Raw genomic sequence first — 11,328 nt, 5'->3', positions numbered from 1 at the left:
ATTGCGGGTGCGATCCAGAGTCGCCTCGCTGGCCACTTTGCGCCCACCCAGCCACGCTAACCCGTTGAGGCCACTTGGTCGCTTTCCTCCGCCCCTACAAGAATTATAGTGTTCACGATGCAGCACTATGAGCTGGAAAAGATCAATGATCTGCTTGTATGGTAGGGTATTCGACGATTCTAACAAAAAATAGTAAAAAGTATCTCTCTCAAAAAGTACTCTATCTAGGTATCTCAAGGTATCACTGTATAACGGTCATATTCGCCGTTTCCTCCCAATAAAGGCCGTGACTTTCTGGTATCCGTACGCTTCGGTCAACGTAGAGCAAGCATACCAAGCTGTCAGGGCCCAACAAGACAGAGACAATCATCAATCACGTTCTCCAACTCCCCGAGTCGCTCCTTCAGTCCTTTGTTCTCTTCCTTCAAGATCCCCATGACGCTCCAGGCTTCCGAGGAAGGAACCCCATGACAGATGTTACATTTGGAGCTGTTCGTCCACGAGCTGGCGATGCTCCTCGGTGTCAGCCCTTTTATAACCCGATCATAAGTAGATGGACGCGCAGGCGTTGGTGCTGGTGCAGGTGTTGGCGCTGGTTTGAGCTCTTTCTGGCTCTGTTGTGCAGGAGCAGCTGTACTGGGTGTAGACAAGGCAACCTGCGAGATATTGGGAGATGGCGCGACCGTCGACGCTGGAGACTCGAGCACTTCGCGGCGGGAGAAGACACTCTCTGCAAGGCTCTCATCTCCTGAATCGAAGCCCGAGTCGCTCGTAAATGTACCATTGCTGGCGCGTTTGAGGCTCCGCTTGGGGGTCTGAAGTTCAGCCCCGAGGTCAGAGGTACTCTCGTCGTCGCTAGATCGAACCAGCGTGATGCTGCGCAGGCGTGCCTCTTCCTCTCGGCGACGTAATTGCCGCTCATGCTCCAGCTCTTCGGCCATGGCCTTCATCGCTTTCTCTTGTTGGATGACTTTCTCGGCCATGCCATCTAACTGGATCTTGAGGTTCCCGATGCGTGTCCGAGTAACCTCCAGCTCCTCTTGCTTTTCATTCTTGTCGGCCAGGGCTTCATGCAAGGCGAACGTCCTCTGTTTGTATGCAGCCTGCAGCCGCCTAAGTACAGTATCTGCGTTTTGTCTTAGGGCGTCAAAGGCTTCCCGACCTTCCAGATTACTGAAACCAGTCGGGAATAAAGCGGCGTTGATATCGAGGTTCAAGAACTCGTCCTGGGCAGGTTCGGGCAGCTCCGGTCTGCTCTCCCCCTGTCTCTTTAATCCGAAGAACGAGAAGGGACTTGATGATGTAACCTGTTTCAGAGGCGATGGCGCAGTCATCCGCTTCTGAGTTCGGCTTGTCAGGCCCGTTGGGACGTTAGGCGACCCGTAGAATTCGCGACTGGCGCGCTTCTCCATATCGTCTGTGGCGGCCGAGTCCTGCTCTTCTGACTGATACACTACTCCTAAGTTGACCGGTTCCGACTTTCCTTGAAACCAGCCGGACAAGCGCTTTGCGCCTTCTTCGAATCTCTTTCTGGCAGTGTTCTCAACTGGTGGGTTCGAGGGAGTGGTGCCGGAGTCTAAGTCTTCGTAGGTTTTGGGTTGATCGGAGAAGAGCTTCCTGGACGGCAGAGGGGCTTGCCGCGGGATAATCTCGGTGTTCGCCCGACGGTGAGAGGGGTGTGAAGGATATTGTTTCGGCGGTAGTGGGGATAACGCATCCGAGCTCGGTGCTAAAGAAGTTACAGGGGTATTCTGGTGGGCAGGTTGATTGTCTGCGTAAGGCTGACAAGTCTCTTCGATTTCGGTCGATGCGACCGCTGTCGAGGACACTTCCGCAGTATTGCTACTCGCAGGCGTGGCTGTAGTTGACGGGTGCTCGGGGTCGCGGAGCATTGTTGAGGTCGAAGGTGACTGGACGGTAGGTGGGAAGGGATGGGGCTTGGAATGACGAAGGGTCGCGGTCGGTCGCACCACTTGGACACGGACTGGAATGCCACGTCGATTCGTCGTCCAATCCAATGCACGGTCACGTATGCCGCGGTCGGTCGTCTGCGAGGAAGCAAAAGGGGGGGAAGAGAGGGGAGGAGAAAGACGGAAATGAGTAGCTCCCGAAGCTGTCCCTCTAGATCTTCTCTTCTTTGGTGGATTGCGGGGCGATAAACAAGGAATTGATAGAGGATCAAGCGTGAAAACGGTTTAGCAATGGGCTGAAAGTCGACGGTGTATACGTTATGGACAATAGCCTAAGTGGAAACAGGACGCGATTGTAACAGATGTTCTTCAGGTTGATGAACTCGACCGCCAAGCGATAAGTGATCAGACGGCGTACCCGCACGTGCCCCTGTCAGCGACGAGTGCTGAGGATCCTGCACGATCTATCTAGGAGTGGATGGAGCGATCTTGGAGAATTCAGAGCCGGACTGTCTTAGTTGGTGTTCAGAATGTTCGATATGTGGTCAACAATCTGACGAGGAATCGCGATGGATCCTTTAGGTCAAGGAACCACGAAATATCGCGAGGTTGGGTATGTATTCTTAGAAGTCATGCTCCGCCAAACAGCAAAAAGCCGGTGGCTGAACAACCTTCTCTTTGCTCCACCACGAGGCCCTGCGCTAGATGAGTGGTGGATGAAGCGGCTGGTTACATGGCCTTTGAGTGATATTGTGCTGTCATGATCTTTTATTAGGCACAAATTCGCCCCATTCCCTCAGCTCCCCTGAACCGGGCAAGCAATGACTCCAGACGGCGCATGAATACCTTTCCATGACCCAACGACGTCATCTGTAGCACTGGCAGAGGCAATGGTCTCCTTGACGACTGGATAGTGGCATATACCATTGACGCCACGTCCTACGCAGTGACCAAAACGGTGATGCCCCTTTTCCGCTGTCATTGCTGGGCAGGCCCTGGGGTGCTTAGAGTCTGGACTCTTGGGGTCCCGTTTCATGCGGTTTAGTTCGCAGACGATCCTCTCCTCCGTGAGATTAAGCAATCTCGGGGTTAAGCAATCATTTGCGGAGGATAAGGGGGACACAGCAATGTCCACCTGTGTTCAATCGTTGTCAGTACTCCATCCTTCAACCCGACTGGATGAATGAGTCTGAAGACCAGGCCTCAAGGACGTCTGGCATGTACGGCTCGGAAATATGTACGTAGTCGGCATTATACCGTGGAACCTGCGAGGCATAGATAGATGTTAATGTGGGCTGCGTGCACTCGAGCTGCAGCGATACATCGTTTCTGGTTTACGAGACATGGTTGCCTAAGGCTTGTGGGGTCACATGCTCTAGTCTCTATCAACTGGTTATTTCATTGTCTAGAATGCTGATATGGAGGGTATGAAGTATACTATACGCATAGTACATCAGGGTCTACTTATTAGGATTAGAAATAACTGAAGCGTCTGCTCATCTGGCACTTCTATTAGTACTAAGTACCACTACTGTACTAATTAACTTCCGGTATATATTTCCAAATAGTAGGCGCTAGTATGTAGCCTTAGTAGTATACATGCCACCCCCCCTGGTCTACACCTCCTGAATACTAGTTATTATCAAGGATTACTAGAACCTGATTGCAATAAATCATGATATTACAACAATTTACTTCACAATGTCCATTGTGGGCTAGTACTAAGACTCTGAACCTGAGGATGCATGTCGATGTTGATCACTCCCACTTAACCGGGCGGTGAGCCTCAAATGGCCGCAGCTTTGCAGGAACAACAATCAAGACCAAGCTAACTTATGGATCGAAGCAACAAGATCCTCTTTGAAAAAACTAGCCAACTGCACATTAAGTATCCAGGGGCTTCCCTTTACTTGTGTTCATAATTGTGATTCTCCTCCTTGCAGATTCCTATACGAACTCCCCGGCATTCCCACACCAGCGACATGGCAAGCTCGGCCGCAAGCGGGTTGAAGTACCTTTCCAATGCGCTAGCAACACCAGAGCAGCTATCAAATTCATCATCATCTATCGACGGTGTGCCTCTTGATCTAGAAGCATCTGTCCGATTTGCGGGCGCGCAGCTCACACAAACAGCGGGGGTTCTGTTACGATTGTCGCAAGACATCATCGCGCAGGCCATTGTGACATTTACCCGGTTCTGGATAGGCTCGGAAGGTGGCAGTCTACGAATATACTCGGTGAAGGTAATCAGAGTCGCTAATTTCTCTTCGAACGAAGTAGCAAAGGTACTGACAGATCGTTTTCAACTAGGATGTATCCGCCGCAGCGCTGTACATGACTGCAAAGTTATCCTTCCAACCCACCTCTCCCCGCTCGGTGCTAAACGTCTACGCTTTTCTCCTGTCAAAAGATGCGTCGCCATTGTGGTTCATAAACCCCAAGGGGTTGCCAGACAAGGCAATGCCAGAAACCTATCACCTTACGGAAGGCGATTATCACGCACAGCGACTGGTTCTGCTGCGCATCGAGTCGATCATTCTACGCACGTTGGGATTCAATACGCATGTGGCTCTCCCTCACACTATCGCCTTGACCTACCTCCAGACCCTTGGCGTGCCATCCTCAGCCGTTGCTCACAGAGTATTCGAGCATCTCAACTCAGCGTTGCTGTCGCCGCAGCTGTTATACGTTACGCACCAACCGAACGCCCTTGCCGTTGCTTCGATCTACCTCGCAGCCCGGGAAGTGGGTGTTAAGCTCGTCGATGGCGACTGGTGGGAAGTATTCGACGTTGACCGTGAGGACCTTGGATTCTTGGTGGTGGGCATGAGAAGCATGGAGGGATTTGCGCGGGCGGAAATGGAAAAGTGGAAGGGCCGAGGAATACCCATGACGGTAGATGAGCTGGAGGGTGAGATAGAACATAGGAGAATGATGGAAGAGGGTGAGTGAGAGCTACGCAGCATGCAAGACAATTCTATCATGCGGGCGCAGCTTGCTTGAGGAAGACCCCGGTTACAGGCTACAAATGTTCCAGAACAAGCATCTGGAACAAGAAAGGGCCATGCTGGATCCGATGTGATCAGATATCGGAGATAGCAGCCAGCCTTCCCGAGGACCCGTGGGCGCAGAAACCCCCGCCACTCAAGTGACAGGGCCTCCTTTCCTTCGGAGGATGCCATAGCCAGTTATACTTCCAGGTCCTTCAAATGGCACAAGAAAGGGACCTACGTAATGGTACGCGGGTAAAACCGAGCCCGGCCCCTCTGCAGTCCGCAATCACCTACCAGAAACACTGAGTAAACCAGATGAATAAATGAAAGTCCAGTGACTGGCAAGCCACATGGTTAGCGAAGTAGTAGTATGATCTCCGGGAAGAAAGTGTCCCAGTCCAGTAAACCCATCTAAAAGTGTGTTGCTTTCTGGTGGATGACGGAGCCTCAGCCACCTGATGTACCCCGCGTGCATCGTCCAGGGACTCCGATAAGTTCGTCACCGCCACAGCCAAATCCCATTCCCTCCATCCCCATCATTCCCTCTCTCTCCTTTAAATCTTCCTGTAGATAAGCTTCCTTCCCCTCCATCTCATTTATATTTATCTCCTGACCTCATCCCAACCAACTCTACCAACAGCCCTTCTAAATAACCCAAGGAAGAAACGAAACACCAACAAGACAGACAAGCAAGCAAGCAAACAACTAAAGCAATGAACATCCTCCACTCCACCCTCTCCACCTGGCGAGACCGTCTCGCCCCCGTCTCCCGCACCTCGACCTTCCGAACAACCGGCCAGATCACCCCCGAAGAGTTTGTCCTCGCAGGCGACTACCTAGTCTACAAGTTCCCCTCCTGGTCCTGGGCTGATGCCGCAACCCCCGCAAAGCGTGTCTCCTACCTCCCGCCCGGAAAGCAGTTCCTGGTCACCCGCGGCGTGCCATGTCACCGACGGCTAAACGACAACTTCGCCGGGGACGCAGGCCACGAAGACGAGATTGTCCGGGGCATGCTAGCGGGTGAGGGAGACAACGATGACGATGGTTGGTTGCGGACGGGAGGCGGCGATAACGCAGCATCGTCGTCATCATCTGCTCGGATCGGAGATGTACGGACGGTCGACGAGGCCGGGAATATGGGCGAGGTAGAGGAACCAGAGGAAGATGAGATTCCGGATATGGAAGATGAGGATGATGATGAAGAGGCGATTATTCGGGAACCGGTGACGGGGACGACGCAGTAAGTTGGATCCCTCCTCTATCTGCAACATCAAAGACACCGCATCAACGAAGCTAACAAATAATCCCAAACAGACCAACCCGCACCTACAACCTCTACATAACCTACGCCAACTTCTACCGCACCCCGCGCCTCTACCTCTCCGGCTACCTCTCCGCATCTGAACCCCTCCCGCCCCAACTAATGATGGAAGACATAGTCGGCGACTACAAAGACAAAACCGTCACCCTCGAAGACTTCCCCTGGTTCGAAGGCAGCGTAAAGATGGCGACCGTGCATCCATGCCGGCACGCCTCCGTGATGAAAACCCTCCTGGATCGCGCCGACGCAGCGCTCAAAATCCGTCGCGATAAGCTCAAGGCCGCGGCCTCGGCGCACGCAGAGCCTGATGCGAAGGTCGCTGCTGGAGCGGGCGGGTTGGAAGGGTTAGTGGATGATGTTAAGGGATTGTCGGTGAGTGAGGGACATGGCGGCCAGGGGCAAGCAGGTGGTGATGAGTGGGAGATGCTGCAGCATGATGAGGAGGATCAGGTTGCCATTCGCGTGGATCAGTATCTCGTTGTGTTTTTGAAGTTTATTGCTAGTGTTACGCCGGGGATTGAGCATGATTTTACCATGGGGGTTTAAATAACTGCCTGATCTGAGAGGACCCGTCTCCCTCCCTCTTTCTCCCTTTTCTTCCGTTATTGGGTTGCTTTTCTTCATTGTTTTGTTCTGTTCTGTTGTCGTTGGTTTCGGGGTTTTCTTAATACGGGATCATGAGCTTGATGCCTTTCTGATTCTGCTTTCGTTGTCTATTATCCTGCTCTGTTGGTGGCCATGCAATAACTCTCCTCCTCCCCTCCCCCGAGGTCCCCATGCACTGGCGCTAGGAAACAATTATCGATGTTTATTATGAGACATGAATATGATATCACGAGACATTAATGCAAGATATTCTTATTATTTTCTTTTCTATGTATTCCTATTACACTCAGAATCCATGATAATTAGAAAATCAACTGTGAATAAAAATAGTAGTACTAATACAACCCAAAGAACATTACAAGGTCCATATGCTAACCACCCAGTGATTTAGGAAAGAAACAAGAAGAGAAGATGAATGAGAGGGAATGAACAGGGGGCAAAGAAAAAAAAAAAAACCATCCAGACGAAATCAACAAGCAATAGACACAATAGTGTTTCCAGTTAAACTAGACCCACTCTAGGAAAGAATTTGTATATCGAAGGGAAAGATAAAAACATGGGATTTGGGGGAAGGGAAGGGGTAGGGAATGATGGTGAGTGACAAAAGGAAACTTGGGGGGATGATGGGGCAGGGGCAGATGCAGGGGAAGGGAAATTCATGAATGAGAGTTATGGATAAGATAGAGGCAAAGAAAGTGAAGGGGATGATGGGAAACGTATGTCAAGCTCAAGCAGGGCATTGACAGGTGTATGCAGGCAATGCTGGAGCAGCTGGGGAAGGAGTGGGTATGATTCTGGGCTCGGATGCAGGCTCGGATGCAGGCTCGTGGTCAGGTTGGGGCTCAGGTTGGGGCTCAGGTTGGGGCTCTGGCTGGGGCTCTGGTTGAGGGCTTGGTGTAGGGTTGGGCTGAGGTGCAGGGGTAGGCTCGGGGGCAGGAGATGATTCCGGTTCAGGGGAAGGTTCATGTTCAGCTGGAGGCTCAGGAGATTGCTCAGGCTCAGGCTGTGGCTCTGGCTCTGGTGCTGGGCATTCTTGCACTGGCTCTTCAGGTTCTTCGGTCTCAGCAGGAGGAGCCGGCTCGGAGGGGGTAGACGGAGCTGGGGGTGCTGGAGGAGCAGTGGTAGGGGGAGCAGCTGGGGGAGTAGTGGTTGGAGGAGCAGGAGGAGCAGTAGTTGTAGGAGGAGCTGGTGGAGTAGTGGTTGGAGGAGCAGGAGGAGCAGTAGTGGTAGGAGGAGCAGGGGGAGCAGTGGTTGTAGGGGGAGGAGGAGGGGGCTGGGTAGTGGTGGTAGTTGTAGGAGGGGCAGGAGGGGCAGGAACAGAAGTCTCAATAGGAGGGTTGACTGGCGGAGGTGGAGGGGCCGTTGTAGACTCTGGAATAGTGGTAGTGGAAGTAGTCGAGGGCTTTCGCCGTGGCTCTTCAGATTCCTCATAGTTGTTACTGAAGTAGTTGCCCAAGTTGACGCTGGGACCACCCGGGATGCCGATATTCATCGAGTTCCCTGCGTTGGTGTTGCTGGACTCGCTTGAGCCCTCATCATCATCATCGCCCCCACGGTCTTCACGATAAGCGTTGGAGGCGAATTGGCCAGAGTTGTAGGATGGACCATCAGGGATAGAGAATCCCATGTTAGAGCCGGACTGGGTGTTGGTATTGAAATGGTGGCTCTGCCTTCGCACAACGGCTCCATCCTGCAGTATGTGTTAGCTTCGCTGATGTTTGAACTTGAATGCAAGATTGAGGTCTAACATACTCCAGAAGCGACAGGTGCAGACAGGACGGGAGTGACAGCCAGCACGAGGCATAGCAGTGCCGGAAGGCTCTTGAGGTTGTACATTGTAGAAGGAAAAGAATGTGACGTAATTATCAAGAGAAGGAAACTATGGGAGTTGAAGGAGCGAATAACCAAGTTAGAGACAGACAGGGCTGGAATGAGCTGTGAAAGAATGAATGCTGGAATCTGCAGCGGATGAATGCTCTGATGAAAAGAATGTCAGCATGAGATTTTGGCCTTCTTATACCGAAAGACAGACACTCCGTCCATTGCGGTATACAAGGGTTCCAAGACCCTATCTAGGACATTATCCCGCAGCATAGGGCCGGCCGAAGGGCCATGCAAGGCCCACGAGACAATGGCGCCGATAGTCACGGTGACCTCATGGCGAAGAGGACCTAGCCACTCTCCAGGAGATAGCCCCTCCGAAGGGTGACATCCCTGTAGCAGTTATTAAAGCAGTGTCGAGGTTGAAAGGGAACTGGGATGATAAGATAGGGAGGGATGGGGGCTTGACCGGGTCGGGGGCGGACGCAAGGAGAGCAGAGCGTGTTCGACCAGATGTACACAATACTGCAAAGAACCAAAATGAAAGAAAACACCTGTTCTCAGAAAGACTCCCGTAGCTTTAATATTTACACATAAGTGTCCGATGCATATGCAAAAAGATAAGTTCCGTCATATTCGTCAGTCATGGTATCCATCCAAAAAGATAATGGCCCATCCCGTAATCTGGGGTCCATCGTAACCATAGTCCAAATGTGGCTATGAGGTTATTGAGGTTAACATCCACAACAAAATATCTGCGACCACACGATAATCCCTCCCTTCTACCCTACACCTTCCCACAGTCCGAATTCCCAAAAGCCGTACCAAAGTTCGTCGTATTCTTGAACCTTAATTCGGGCTCATCACCCTGACTGGGGGGCTCGACTTCAGCCTGTTTCTGATCAGTGCTTCGGGGATAGCCAAGGGCCTGCTTGACCTGGTCCAGAAGCTTCTGATCAAGCTCCTTCAGAAACTCACTATCATGCTCTTCCTCATTCAGCAAGGTAAGTGGCCCCTTCAGGGCAGGGTCATCCGCCAAATCCCCAAAATACGAGTCGGAGTTTTCTGCAGGTTGCCGAGGCGCTTCCGAAGCGAGGGGTTCCTCCTCGTTCGCGGTCTCCTGGGGTGACGGCTGCTCCGTGTCGACGTCCCGATCGATCCTAGCCATGGGTGTGTGACCGGCGTTCCTGGTCAGGTTAAACTCTGGCGGGCCAAGTTCAGACAGTTTCAGTTTGAGGCTGTTGCGGTGCTCAGCAGAGGGTCTGGAAGAAAGTGATGGAGAGCCCTCGAGCGATGGTGGCGATGGTGGCGTAATCACACGAGCGACAATTTCTGGCGGCAAAGCTGAGGACTTGAGCGTGATCCCGTCAAGTTTGCTATCAAGCCTCTCAATTGGGACAGGCACGCATGCGCTTGAAGTCAAGTCAGTCGCATGGGACTTTGGTGAAAGGGCAGCGTCCAAGGATGGCGCAGAGACCGATGGATTGCCTCCTTGCTCCGGAAATAGGAGACCTGAGAAGTCTGTCTTCTCCGCGTTAGGGAATACCCTCGTGGGTTTGCTTCCAGGGCTAGAGCCTTCCCACACTTGGGTACTTGTCGGGTGAGAAGAATCAGTATGTTCTGCCGAAAATGGGTGGCTGAACTGGCTGTGAAATGCAGATGATGATGCATAATGTTGAAAAGTGCCGGTCGGGAGCGCGGCTGTACTAGTAGCGGCGGTCCCTGTGGATCCCCTACCCTTGAGCAGCGACTCTAATTCAGAGATCCTCTGGTTTAGTAGCGCACGCTCATTCTCCCATAAGTGTCGTTCCTCGTTGAATAGCTTCCTCTCATGCTCGAAGTTTGCCCGCTGGCGATCGAGGAGCGACCGTACTTGTCTCAGGTACTCGGCGCTTACAACTGAATAACTGGTTGCTTCTATATCTGGGCCGCCAGTATAGTTTGGCCTCGAGTCGAGATGGGTGTCTGGTACTGACTGTGTTCGACGGACGGGAGTTGGTGTAGGCGAAAAGCGAACCTCCTTGTAGAGGCTCCCACGACCATTGGGGGACTTTGTAGCGGTTGCTGGCTTCATTTTGAGACTATTGGAGTTGCTGAGACACTCCCGGGACAGTTTGGGTCGGGTGGATTCCCTTCATAAAGAGGCGAGAATGAGAGAGAGAGAAAAAAGAGAAAGAGAGGGGTAAGGGGAAAGCGAAAGGAGCGAACAATTGGCGAAATAGTCACAACGTGAATGAATTTAGTTCGGTACTAGCTAAAACATCAGCCGAGCTAGATACAGCAGCATCGCAGTGATGATCGCGCGTGGAGCGACTGAATGTCATTTAAACAGCGGTAGGAGAGTAGAGGGACTGAAAGAGGGACAAGTAAGAACCGGGGAACCACACCGACCGGGTAACCTACCAGTGGCAAATGAGATGGGGAACGGTGGGGGAGCTTAGCTACTTAGTTGTCCGGAGTGGGCAATCGAGCGTTGATAAGCCACCGGTGCCTGAAGCAGAGTTTCAATCCGCAGGGCGAGCAGCTTCGTGCGTCGTGGACCAAAGACGTTGTTGCTGGTAGCAGCCTGCGACCACAAGAGGATGGACAAGTGGACGATGCGCTTGACTGCAGACTGCAGCGTGAAAGGCACACAGCATTTATCAGGCGGCGGGAGAGCCTATGAGCAGAGCAACAG

At 52.3% G+C, this 11,328-nt stretch overlaps 4 protein-coding genes across 4 annotated transcripts; 1 reads left to right on the top strand and 3 right to left on the bottom strand.

Annotated features, from left to right (window-relative positions):
* Positions 1 to 171: 171 nt before the first annotated feature.
* BO88DRAFT_444320 (uncharacterized protein) lies at positions 172 to 4,332 on the bottom strand (the record flags this gene model as incomplete). Its single annotated transcript, XM_025710098.1, has 9 exons — positions 172 to 2,048; positions 2,294 to 2,374; positions 2,722 to 2,968; positions 3,087 to 3,175; positions 3,216 to 3,292; positions 3,437 to 3,441; positions 3,735 to 3,787; positions 3,886 to 4,198; positions 4,274 to 4,332. The coding sequence occupies 9 exons, from the start codon at positions 4,330 to 4,332 to the stop codon at positions 342 to 344; spliced, it is 2,631 nt and encodes an 876-aa protein (XP_025562419.1). The 3' UTR covers positions 172 to 341.
* Positions 4,333 to 5,327: 995 nt separating this feature from the next.
* BO88DRAFT_405484 (ATG3/ATG10 family protein) lies at positions 5,328 to 7,133 on the top strand. The gene is made up of 2 exons (XM_025706883.1): positions 5,328 to 6,143; positions 6,218 to 7,133. Exons 1-2 carry the CDS (start codon positions 5,617 to 5,619, stop codon positions 6,768 to 6,770), a joined length of 1,080 nt encoding a protein of 359 aa, XP_025562418.1. The 5' UTR covers positions 5,328 to 5,616; the 3' UTR covers positions 6,771 to 7,133.
* Positions 7,134 to 7,557: 424 nt separating this feature from the next.
* On the bottom strand, positions 7,558 to 8,666 carry BO88DRAFT_454312 (putative cell wall protein; the record flags this gene model as incomplete). Its single annotated transcript, XM_025710799.1, has 2 exons — positions 7,558 to 8,520; positions 8,583 to 8,666. 2 exons carry the CDS (start codon positions 8,664 to 8,666, stop codon positions 7,558 to 7,560), a joined length of 1,047 nt encoding a protein of 348 aa, XP_025562417.1.
* A 772-nt stretch (positions 8,667 to 9,438) lies between these two features.
* BO88DRAFT_341996 (uncharacterized protein) lies at positions 9,439 to 10,725 on the bottom strand (the record flags this gene model as incomplete). Its single annotated transcript, XM_025703122.1, has 1 exon — positions 9,439 to 10,725. The coding sequence occupies one exon, from the start codon at positions 10,723 to 10,725 to the stop codon at positions 9,439 to 9,441; it is 1,287 nt and encodes a 428-aa protein (XP_025562416.1).
* Between the last annotated feature and the right edge of the window lie 603 nt (positions 10,726 to 11,328).

Source organism: Aspergillus vadensis (assembly GCF_003184925.1).
Source record: "Aspergillus vadensis CBS 113365 unplaced genomic scaffold BO88scaffold_13, whole genome shotgun sequence".
NCBI classification, from domain to species: Eukaryota; Fungi; Ascomycota; class Eurotiomycetes; order Eurotiales; family Aspergillaceae; genus Aspergillus; species Aspergillus vadensis.
Note: the sequence above shows the minus strand (reverse complement) of the source record. Positions and strands in the feature narration are given on the sequence as shown.